Source organism: Zosterops lateralis (genome assembly GCF_965231275.1).
Source record: "Zosterops lateralis genome assembly, chromosome: 2".
In the NCBI taxonomy this organism is placed as follows: domain Eukaryota; kingdom Metazoa; phylum Chordata; class Aves; order Passeriformes; family Zosteropidae; genus Zosterops; species Zosterops lateralis.
Window position 1 is genome coordinate 81,668,033 of NC_139763.1, and position 12,124 is coordinate 81,680,156.

Here is a 12,124-nt window from a genome sequence, read left to right on the forward strand (position 1 = left end):
TTCAATTTCATCTTTTAAACTACCACATATATCTTCCTTTTCAAAACTGTCTATAACAGGATTAAAAATATTTTTCTAGAACTGTGCTGCTTAGTGTGTTCCTTTAAAGCATGATAAATTCCCCTTACAATTCTCATAAATTTAACCCTTTCAGGTCTTCATCTGCAAAATTCTAAAGTAGGTTAACCAAAATTAAATATTCATCTTACCTCAAGTTTCCAAGACTTTCTATTCCTAAGAAATGCATTCATTCTGTGAATAATGTCTATTTTAAGCCATAAGAAAGTAAAAAAAAAAGAGTAAGTATTCTGAAGAACTATAAAAATTCATCTGTATCAATAGGAAGATTATTGACTATATTAGAATACTGTATGTATCTGTAGGATACACAGTTTAAGGATACAAGTAAGAAATATGTAATTATTACAGTGCTGCAAAATACGCTTCATGGTAAGAGGTTCAAGGATTTACATACCCTTAAGGAGGTGAAGTTCAGAGAGCCTGCTCACATTTAGGGCAACTTGACACATGTGAGGAACCAGGATTTTATAGTAGAGGTATCTGTAGGAGTGCTGAAAGATGAATAAAATGCTCAACGAGCTGGAAGCTGACATTTAGATGTAGTCAGGAAAGAAGTGTACAGAAATTTTAATCAGTAACAATAATTAACTGTTGAAAGTAACATGTCAGAAGCAGTCCAGGGACTGACTTTTCATCACTGAAATTTTGAAAAATTGGTGCATTCTGAAAAAGGTGCTCAAGAGCCAATAAAACATTCAGGGTGCAGCTTTTGGTATTATAGCATGAAACCAAATTAAACTAGATCTCCAAGACCTGCCCTTGTCCCTTCTCATGATATGAGGGTTCAACCTAGACCATCTTTAAGGTCCCATTCTAGGATTCTGTTACTGGTTTTGAGACAGAGAGAAAATTTTACTCCCTTTGTGTCTTCCAATTTTGCTTCCACTCTGCACACAATTGTTCTTATTTTCCCCTTACTGATGATTACTCTCACAACTCCTCATAGACGCTGATGAGTGACTGCATGGAAATACTTCCCAGGGAGAGGGGAGTTATAAAAGGCTTGAGCAGCTTCGAGGAGGAAAAAGTGTTAACATAATGCTGACTGGGGGAAGAATGGCAGGGTGCAGGGGGGATTTCAGAGCCCCTTGCTATTGCTGTATTCCTTCCTTTGCTTCCTTTTTCCCCCACTTTGCTTCCTGCCTTGTTACTTTGCTGGCTTGGATTTTATTTTGGTAGCCCTTGGATTATCAAAGTTATTTTTCCTCTCTTAAGAAAGAAAACAAACAAGTCTTGTATTGACAGGAACAAATGCAGTATATGTTTCAGTTGTACTGAAGGAAGAACAGTTAGCTGGTTGTGCAGAAGACCATAGGAGGGAAAAAGTTCTGGAAAAAAAAGAAGTTAGCTGCATCAGAGGAATAGCTTCTTAAATCATGTTCTCAGAGCTAAAGATTTTTTTTTTTTAATTTATTAATTGTTTTGGTTTATGAATGGGGGTAGGGTTTTTGGTTTTAGAGGGGTCTCTCCTGCCATGCTGTGTAGTGTGAGAGGTGTGTTTGTGTGCTGTGAAGTAGTGTGTTTTCTTAGCCATTTGGTTGTTTGTTAGTAACTATTTTACTCAAAAAAAACCCAAACAAGCTTAACAGAAGACAGTTCCAGATGGGTATTTTCTTTGGTATGAAGTTTCTTTATATTATCTGACAAATTACTGATAAAAGGAAGTTCTCTTTTTCCTTCACCTCTCCTGATCTCACAGTGATAATGTTCTTCTTGTTCCTCCCAAGACTGGAGCAGTAATGTATGTGGCTTCTTGCAATGAAAATTCTCCTACTGTGCTCTTGTTGTCTCCTTGATCTAGGTCCTATTCTTCCTGTATCTTCTTCCACTCTGAACCCTCACAAGTTTTTTACCCTTCCCACTGGCCCTTCTGCTGCTGTCCATGCTACCTGTTTGTGTGCCACAGCCTTAGTGACACGTTAAACTGTATTGGGGCAGGGAGAATGCAAGATGACACTCACTATAAGGAGGTTGAGTTTTGAGACTAGAGGTGGAAGAGCAATTCCAGCTATAAGGATCTCATGAAGACTAACTAGGACCTGCAAAAGCAGTCAAGTCTCCCAGTTTCAGAAGAGTTCTCCATCCTGGTTCTGTACTTTGACACCCTTACCTCTCCTTCTCAGCTTGTTACTTCTGTGCCAGTCACTTGTTCTTCTCAACACTTAATTGTGTGCGAATACAGTGTACCCATGGGAAAACATTCTGGGCTTTGACTATTTTGCATGAGTGTGCAGTGTATGATGATGTCCTGTGTGCACAGGTCTGCTTTTAATTAACAGTGATTCCATCTGAGTTGAAATAGCATTGAACCATGGTTTATTGTTTTCAGGGTTTCAAACTATGACATCTTCTGGTATACACACAACCTTTTCTTTGTCTTCTATATGCTTCTGATGCTGCATGTTTCTGGGTAAGTAAATGGAAAATATTTTTCCTTTTCTCGAAGCACAACCAGAAAGAGAAGTTTGCTTGATTGCTGCCTTTCCCAAGCTAGCTTGAGTGCAGTGGGCCAACCTTGGGACAAGACATTGTCCTCTGGTGTGTGTTTAAAGAAAGATCAGGCTGCAGATTGGAGATTTGTGTGTGCTATAGCCAACTAGCACAAACTTCTTCACTTTCAAGATTATTCCTTTTCCATTTCCACTGCTCAGTGTCTAGTGAGAAATCAAGAAAATATAGTTTCTTTTTCTGCCTCCTCTTACCTGTTTTCTAAGACAAGAATATGAAGCCAAGCTGCTCATCCCTGGCGTTTTCCTTTCTGCCTTCCTTTTTGACTCCAAAGGAGAGGGAAGGAATGGCGTCTCCTTAATTGCCTTTTTTTCTTTTCCTACAAAATTTGCTAGTTTTTCTTCTTTTCACAAACATCAGACCAGTGTTTATGTGCCACGAAGCTGATGGTCAGATCTCTTATCAGGCACAAACAAACTGAGCTCTGTTGCAAGGTAAAGCATCTTCCAGAAGTTACAACATATGTCTGCATGAGTTGGGGGTTAAGGTAGATGGCCTTAAAAGGTTCCTTCCAACCCAAACTATTCTATGATTCTGTGAAAATTTCTTCCATTAATATCTCTGAAGTTTCCTCTCTGGATGGAGATGCAGACTGTAGAGAAGGGAAGGTGTATTTGAATGAGGTTTATTTCTCCATGTCATCAAATATCTACTGAAACACAGGGTGCTTGAACATTGACACTGAGCCCTGCTGCTTAAAGTAAACATGGAAAGGGAATTAGGCCTATCAAGATCATGGTAGGAATACATTTTTGAATAAGATATCCTGTTTGAGAAATGATGAGTTCAAAACAGTTGAAACTTCCTGGAGACAATTCCAGTTCTCTGAGTGTTTTGGGGGTTTTATTATTTGTTTCAGGGGTTTATTTGGGGTTTTGTTGTTGTTTTGTATGTTTGTTTTTGTCAATGGCATAGCACTTGCTTATAGAAGAAGATAGGGAAGATGGGTCCAACCTGTTCTCCCCATCCTACGCCAGAATGAACTTTTTCTAAATTATTCTTGACAGGTGTTTGTCAAATTCTTTAAAACATCTGGTGACTGAGGTCCTCTAACCTCCCTCGGCAATCTGTTCCAGTGATTGCCTTAGGGGTATTTTTCATGTCCAGTTTAATTAATCTCCTTCACAGTATTATCCTTTGCCCATTGTTTTCCTAACCATGTTCCATTTACCAAGTTTGCAAACCGAGGCTATAGTTAGACAGCAAGCATTGAACAGGCATATTCTGGTACACAGCCTCCTTAGTATTGAATTACAAAGGTATTCAGTGCAAATCTGAAAGAACTGAGTGTCAGAAGTGGGAGAGGAATGAGTCACAGAGAGTGGGAGTCAGTTCAACTTTGAGATGCCTAAATGTAGGTCTCTACATGTTCTCTCTGTGTCTTTCCCATTATGGTCTAATGAATTCTGATAAATACAGCCAATGGAGCCTGAAGAATGCTTCATGTAATTTGCTGTTTCAGAGATCTGCGTTCAGGTGAACTGGATGATTACTGGCTCCATTAGTGACAGTGATAAGATCAACAGAAAGTGGCCAAAAGTTACATGAGGGGTGATTTAGATTTGACATTAGGAAAAATTTCTTCACCTAAATGGTTGTCAGGCCCTGGAACAGGCTGCCCAGGGAAGCAATGAAGTCACCATCCCTGGGGGTATTTGAGAGATGTGTTGATGCAGTGCATAGGGACATGGTTTAGTGGTGAACATGGCAGTGCTGGGTTAATGGTTGGATTTTATGATCTTAGAGGTCTTTTCCAACCTAAAAAATTCTTTGATCTCTTTTGAGAATAGAGGAAGCTTAGATATTCATGCTTAGGTCCCAAATTACTCCTGTGTGGGATGTCTTAGAGATTTGCAAACACATTGCCAGAGCAAGGCATCTCCTGTGGCTGAACTGTGCAGGCAGGTTGACTCAGGTTTTACCTGTCTTAGGAGTTCAGTATTTCCACAGTATTGCTGGATTCTTCTTTTGTTTCTAACTGCTGTAGGTATGTTCTTATAGTGTCCTTCAGGCAGCCAACCACTTCTCAGCAATATATAAAGTGATGTGATTCATCTGTCATATGTTAGTGTTTGTTTGTTCAGTGTGGAACTCAACCTTTCTGGGCACTCATCCTGGGTGTGTGTGTAAGACTTACTTTTCCTTGACAGCTTCAGAAATGGGAGTTATTGAGCTGCTGTTAACAGGCAGCTTTGCCATCCCTGTTTGCCTCTCAGTTAGCATGTTTGTAATAGGTTAAATAAACCAGAGATCACTGGAGGGGATGCTCGTGTTTGCAGCTTCTCTCAAGGCAATCCTCTTTCAGGATGTGCTGAGAAGAGGGAATCTGTGGGAGTTGCTGGCAAGCATGCACACAAGGTTCACTGGAAAAATATTGCATGGGCTTTGGCTAACAACTAAATCCATGAGGCACCATAATATTTATGGAGCAGGGAGCTAGCATAATGCTGGGGGTGTCTGTCGCTTTGCCAATATGTGGTGACCAGCAGTGATGCCAGATGCAAGTGATAGGCATGATTGAGCAATAAATGCAGGCAGAAGCATGGGTGTAGGTGCAAGGACACTTCCCAAATGATTCTCCCAGGGTCAGATGTGGAATTTAAGAGTGAGCAGGCTTAACTTCCAAGCTGACATGATTCACTGGACCATGTAGGAAGCTTGTTACTAGCTGTCAGGACTGCATTTTTGTAGGGAAGATTGCCAGTAGCCTGTCAGAGCCTATTTAGGTTGGGAATATTGCAGATGTCCTAGTTCTCTTTCTTCTGAATTAAACTCTATTGCTGCTGCTGCTGCTGCATTTATGTTGAGGAGAGGAGGGGGAGCACCTGTCCTTATGTTTGATTGTATACTTAAGCTGAACTTTCATAATAAGGCTTAGCACTAAGAGGGCATTGTATCAATATGCCTCAGTTCCCACCCAGCACCATCCTCTACAGGTGTCATTCAGCATTTCCTTTTTTTTTAATATTCTTCCTTGTGGTTTTACTGTCATCAAATCTAGATTTGGAAACAAGTAGTACTTCTGAGGAATTTTATTACTGCTATTATCTGTTCTTCCCTGTTTTCAGTGATTCATTCATGTGCTGAGATATCCAAGAGTGTCTTAAGTTTCCAATTCTTTCTTCAGAGTTTCTAGCTGCAGCTTCAAATTTCTTACTTCATTTTACTGTAAATTTAACTTAGCTTGAGGAAAAATAAAATAAGGATGGACCTCATAAAATAATTTGCAAGGAAGATTCCTTGGCTACCATGCAGGGCTTTGTTTTTTCCTTCTATTTGTGTGCAAACCTGCTAAACACCAAGTAGTGGGAACATTTCTGCAGTTTATGATTTGGCAACTTAGGCTACTTCTGCTACAGGATTGCCTTAAAAACGGGGCTTGCTGACTGTAGGGCGGATGAGTGAAAACAGCCTGTGTTCGATTGAATTGGAAATGTGATTATTTTTTTTTTTTTCAAGGCCCCCACAATATTCTCTCCTTTTCAAGCAGTGTCAAGCTTGAGGCTGTTCAGTGGGAAGTGCCAAGTGAACTGGAAAAGTTAAACCATGCCTGTAGTGACAGAAGGCTCTATTGTTGCAAAGTTTCAATTTCATTGAAAGTCCTGAAGGCAAATGGGATAAAATTTCTAACAGAGATGACTGCTTTCTGAAGTTGTTTGTTATTTACTGTTACTTTGGTGTCTTTATTATTTTTATTTTCCTGTAGGGGAGTACTCAAGTACCAGACCAACTTAGAGGAACACCCTCCTGGTTGCTTTAATCCTAACAAAACACTCCGACAGAATCTGACAGTGCCAAAGGCTTTTGAAGAGCTGTTTCCTGACTATACTACTGAATCTTTCCCAGAGGACTTACCAGTACCAGAACCTTTTGTACAAAATAGCTTTATGAGAGTCTGTTCCGAGGAGCCCAAGTTCCAGTCGCACTTCCCAGAGGTCTGTATGATCCGACATTTCAGGTATTAAAAACCATGCCAAGCCTTTCAGTCAGCCATAACCACTAATTATTGCTTTTCCAGACCAGATGTTTTAATAATGGAAAATATTATTAAAACCTTCTGAGGCATTCAAAGATTTGGTGGGGAAAAAACAATCTGTATTTAACCCTGAAGTGCATTACAACGTGGTGCATAGAACAGAGAGGATGAAAAAATGTCAAGAGATTGGCTGTAATGTTCTCTTTTGAACAACACCATAAAAGATGTATTGATCCTGCTAAAAATGTGATTTTGCAGCATAGCATTTCAGAGCAAACATTTATATAACATTTCGTAAGGTCCATTGTAAGCATTGTGTGGCAGTAGTTAATTGAAATAATCAAGCTCCATTTGTTCTCTTTTTTACATGCGGATGCAAGTCCTAATACTCATTTCTGGGTTGCAGTTGGTTGTGGTTTGGCTTTTGTAGTCTGTTGTTTGCAGACAGGCTTGTTTTATATGTGGCATGGGTAAATGAGTATGATGACAGTGGGGACAGAAAAGCCTTTTCTTTTTCTGTTTCCCGTTTTCCTTTTGTTTCTCTGTTTGTGGCAGCAGCTTTTTCTTCGTCCAAAATTTTCTCTTCTCTTTTGAGAAAAGATGAGTTGGGCTGTATTGGCAAGTAGCCTGAGGAAGCTTGCAAATATGGAGTTCATGAGTCCAAGGCCCACCCATTCAAGATGGTCCCATAACAGACCCCACTGGAGTTTTTCTTTATTATTATCAAAATTGTTTTCTGTTGAATAAATATCCCCCTTACTAGCTGCACTGAGAACAAATTTTTCTATGGAGCATGTAGTTCTAATGAGAAACAGTTAATTCTACTTTGAATTCCTCCAACAAAGTTCTTTGGATTGGTATTTTGTTGTGGTAGTACTCCTGAATTATGAGCATTAGTTTATATCTGGCTCCATATGACCCACAGGACAGCAAGGAGTCTTCTCAGGGGCTTCAGATGCCTGCTTTAGAGCCATTAATGAGAAAGGAGTAAAGGAAATAAATGCCACTTAGTGTTCTCCTGGCAGGTTTGAAACACTATTTAGGACCTTTTTGGTTTTGTAAAAATTGTTGATACCAAGTTTAAAAAAAACACAAAACTGAGCTACTGAAGCTTGTAAGGTTTTTTTATTGAAAGTAAGTGCTCTGCTAGTTGCAAGAGATGTGGATGTGTAATGTCAGAAATTGGGAAGGGAGGGAAGATAGATCAGGGTTGAGGGCCACTTCAATGCCACAATTTGAATGACTGAGCAGATGTGGAATTAGTAGATAAGTCTACCATAAGCTATTGGTAATTGACTGTTAAGATGGGGTTTAGCTGAGCAGCTGCAAATGTCTCCAGCTGGAATAGTCACCCAGGACTTGCCATCTGATCAGTGCAGAGTAATGGGCATTTTCTGTCTAGCATGTATTTTCCATGGAAGCAAGTGGATTGTGATTCAGAAGTGCCCATTTCTCTCTGTTGTCTATGATTTTACATTAGTTTAATATCAGCATAATTTCTCTAGCACAGGAATGCAGCTTTCTAAGGTTTTTACTTGAATGTGAGATAACCATACAAAGGTAATAGTTAAATAATACTGCCAGACAGTATTATTTAATTTTTCCATAAATGTTAACTAGCTGTATAGTACTTAGGTCTGTGTAGGTACTGTTTCTTTCATTGCTGAAACCAGCTGCAATCTAACATATAAAACCAGAATAACACGGTAGCAAGTGAGGTCATTAGCTTTTTTTTTCTGATGAGTTTTGTGATTGAGATTGCTTGGGCCCCTGGGTGCTGCTGCTGATCAAGGCTTCGGGACGTTCTTGTGTTTCTGCATGTAGAGAGAGGCGTGGATGTTAGATGTGAAGTGAGATCCTGAAAGCACTCGTGTAGTTGTGAAAATTGAAAACAGTTAAAAGTTAAAAGTCTTTGAGGTAACATACTTTTGTTCTCCCTTAGACGTGGTTCTGGATTTCGGGGCCCCTGTGCCTGTACTGTGTGGAGCGGCTGTACCGCTACATCCGTAGCAATAAACCAGTGACAATCACTGCCGTCATCAGCCACCCCTCCAATGTCCTTGAAGTCAGAATGATGAAGGATGACTTTGAAGCAAGGCCTGGTCAGGTGAGTTAATGTGCCCCTAAAAAATCACTTTGCTTTCATGTAACATTATTTGTAGGTATGACTATTACTTTATAAGTACTAGCCCATCACTGAATGTTTTGAATGTATCCTTTCTACCATTTTATTTCAGTATGTTATTCTCCACTGTCCAAGAGTGTCTGCCCTGGAAAGCCATCCATTCACTCTTACAATGGTAAGAAATAGTGTTCTTTTCTGTACTTTCCTTTTATTTATATTTGGTAACCAAATGGCCTTTGTTTCTCTCAAGGTGACAATTCTCTCCAGCAGGGCTCATGTTTCATTTATGAGGGTACCAATGAATATGAAATGGCATGATTATTTTGTGTGACAATACTCAATACATATTTCATTTTCTCCGCTGTTGAGAAAAAAATAATGGGAACTTTTTTCAAAGTCTTTCATAAGTGAAAACCAATAATAAACAATCAATGAAATCCATATGATTTTGAAAACTCTTTTATAGAAGAAGTTTTTCAGCCATATTTCTTGACTTAATACAGAAGGGGCACAAATGGCAATAAACTTTTGCCACCTTTCTTTTTCAGTGAGAATACATTTCTGTGACTGCCTTTTTCAAAGTTAGAAAAACATCAAGTTAAAAAAGTTTCTAAAATTATTTTCTGCTTTATTTTTATACTAAGAGATACATCTTATCTACATAGAGATGACTTAAGGTGATATACCAGTGGAGTCATACAATGTTAGGATTCCTACTTACTCATTTGGTCCAGAATGGGAACTGAAACCTGTAGAGACAGACTGGAATAATATGCAATTGTGTATAAATAGACCTGAAGTTCTTTGGGAGTACATAGTGCAGAGACCCAGTAGATTCTGTTAAAAATTCAGGCACTGACTGGCTATATTGTTAAAAAAGTAGAGTCTGAGGTTGAATATTAGTGGCAGCCTTTTCCTTCTCATGGGAGAAGATGACTTTGGCTTGCCTGAACTGAACATTCTTCTTCAGGAAGACTGGGGACATTAATGTTCATGTTTGATTGCTTTCTTTGGACTGATAACTGATACTTTATTCCTACTGAGTTATAGCTAGTGCTGTGGAGCAATTGAGATATTTGTATGCTACCTGATACTCAGAGGGCACAACCAAGTCCAGTTCTTTGGGTTCATGGGGTGTTTTATTTTGGTTTGTTAATTTACTGATCTGTATGCTGAGCTAGGAGTCACAGGGGAATCCGCATTAAATTCTACCTAAAATCAATTTTGTGCTGTAAATCTAGGAATGAATCTCACTTAAGGGAAGCTGCCTCTGTGTAGCTTAGTGAAGCATTAATGGCACTTTTGCAAAGTTTTCATGGCTATTCACTTGACCAGTACAGAGCAGAGAAATGTGTTATTTAACTGTTGTTAATGGAAGTAGTCACTTTTTAAGACTGTCCACTGTATAGTGCACAAAGATAACTTGATACGGAATACTGAAAAATTACATGCATATATGAATTTATGTCAAATGGTGTAGTCAGTATTCATTTACATTTTCTTATTATATTAGTGATCGGAACATAAATTTCAAGAACTTAGTTTAAGTCTTGGGTAGCTCGTTCCACTCATTTTGCCCTACTACAGCTATAGAGCTGGTCTGTACCAGTGGGCACATCTTATTTAAGCATTAATGTTAAAACATCATGTTCCTAATTTCTCACTGTCCATCTCAGTCAAAATAATATGATGGTAATAATTTGATCATTATTAGTAAATGCACAGTTTGGAAACTGGAATTCTTATTATAAAGATTTAGCCTTCTTATATTAGGACACTGCTGAAACAATGGATTTTGTTGTTTTAATTTTTAGAAGTTCTCCAAAAAATTATTGGTTGTTTCAGATGAGAGTTTTTGTCTGCTGACACTGACCTACTGGGTGAGGTCATAAGATGAAGTTGAATTAGATGTCAGATTCCTTTCATGAATCAAGAATTTCATCCAGTAATTAAAATGGCATAGTATGACAATGCATGTTATGAAAAATTATTTTTGCACATGAACTTCTAGAGCTAGGAGTTATGGAAAATGAATCTCTTATGAATTTGAGTTTTCTTAGTGAACATGAATAAGTCATTTATATACAGTGCAGTAGATTTTCAACATGTAATTGTAGTTGATAAATTACAGTTTGTATAAGTTTCACAACCATGTATTAAATATCTAACATTAAAATTAGCGATTTCCACTCATGCACAATGCATTGAATTTTATGTAAGTAATACTAGACCAGGCAATTTCTGTTCATGCTCAATGTTTTACACTTTTAAGTGCGGTGATATCCTTCAGCATAACAGCATATCCTTTAAGATCACATATATATTCTAACTATTACAAGATATTAAGTTATCACTGAATTGCCACAAACGTATTTTGCTACATTAACTCTGCTGGAGAAAAGCTGTCATTGGGGAAATGACCTCTACAGCATAATGAGGATTCTAAGTGTCTAGATCTATGACAGTCTTTTTACCCAGCCTAAGCAGGGGACACATTTCCACATGTCCTTCTAGGTCAGAGAATATGCTGTGGGCTGATGTTCTGCATAGAGAGCTTTTTTGTTGTTTAGAATGATGCCAGCCATGGGACAATGCTTGTAGAATGGGTAGGCAAAAGCTTAACTCAGTTGTTTTTCTGCTCCCATCTGACCCACTTATAGTTATTAAGCAAGCTGGAACAACTGCTGCTTCTGTTGTTGAATGATCATAATCCCTGGGTTATTTCCCTAGGTTCGTGGTGGGATGGAGGGCTTAGATCCACAGCAAGAAATGAATGAAAAGTGTGTGTACTTCAGGTACTGGAAGTGCACTGCAGCAGTGACTTCAGCAATGACTGTAGCAGAGCTGGGGAGAAGACTGCAATCTTCTTCCTGGCACTCTTGTCCTGCTTAGAATCATAGAATACTTTGATTGGAAGGGACCTCTAAAGGCCATCTAGTCCAACCTCCCCTACAATAAGCAGGGACATCTTCAACTCGATCAGGTTGCTTAGAGCCCCATCCAGTTCAGGGATGTTGAATGTTTCCAGGAACAGGGCACCTGCCAGTTGTCTGGGCAACCTGTTCCAGTGTGTCACCATCCTCATTCTGAAACATTTCTTCCTTGTCTCTACTCTAAATCTACCCTCTTTCAGTTTAAAACCAATACTCTACGTCTATTGCAACAGGCCATGCTAAAAAGTCTGTGTCTAGGCTTTGTGTGATGTCCTGCTGAAATATCTCACTGTGCCTAGAGCATGCTTAAGAGACAAAAAATACCATTTCAGGCATATCTTTATACTCTTAAATATGGGTAATAACCTTAAGTGGAAGGGAAGGGGTGAGTCAGCATGAAGGAGTCGTGGAGATATTTTACTAGTCCCTTCCCTTTTTGAGATTGTGTAATATTTACAGTTTAGCTCAGTTTCTTACATAACACCAGGGTGGAGGAACACA

General features: G+C 38.9%; 1 protein-coding gene across 10 annotated transcripts in view; it reads left to right on the forward strand.

Moving 5' to 3' along the window:
* NOX4 (NADPH oxidase 4) overlaps positions 1-12,124 on the forward strand; it is a 118,158-nt gene that overhangs the window by 18,334 nt on the left and 87,700 nt on the right. For all 10 annotated transcript variants that reach the window (XR_014589295.1, XR_014589296.1, XR_014589297.1 and 7 more), the window contains 4 exons: positions 2,411-2,491; positions 6,296-6,524; positions 8,508-8,672; positions 8,803-8,865. Coding sequence is in view for 5 of the 10 variants with exons in the window: in XM_083854728.1 (XP_083710854.1) it covers positions 2,411-2,491; positions 6,296-6,524; positions 8,508-8,672; positions 8,803-8,865 (538 nt within the window). In the remaining 5 variants the exon portion in view is untranslated. The remainder of the gene's footprint in view (positions 1-2,410; positions 2,492-6,295; positions 6,525-8,507; positions 8,673-8,802; positions 8,866-12,124) is intronic.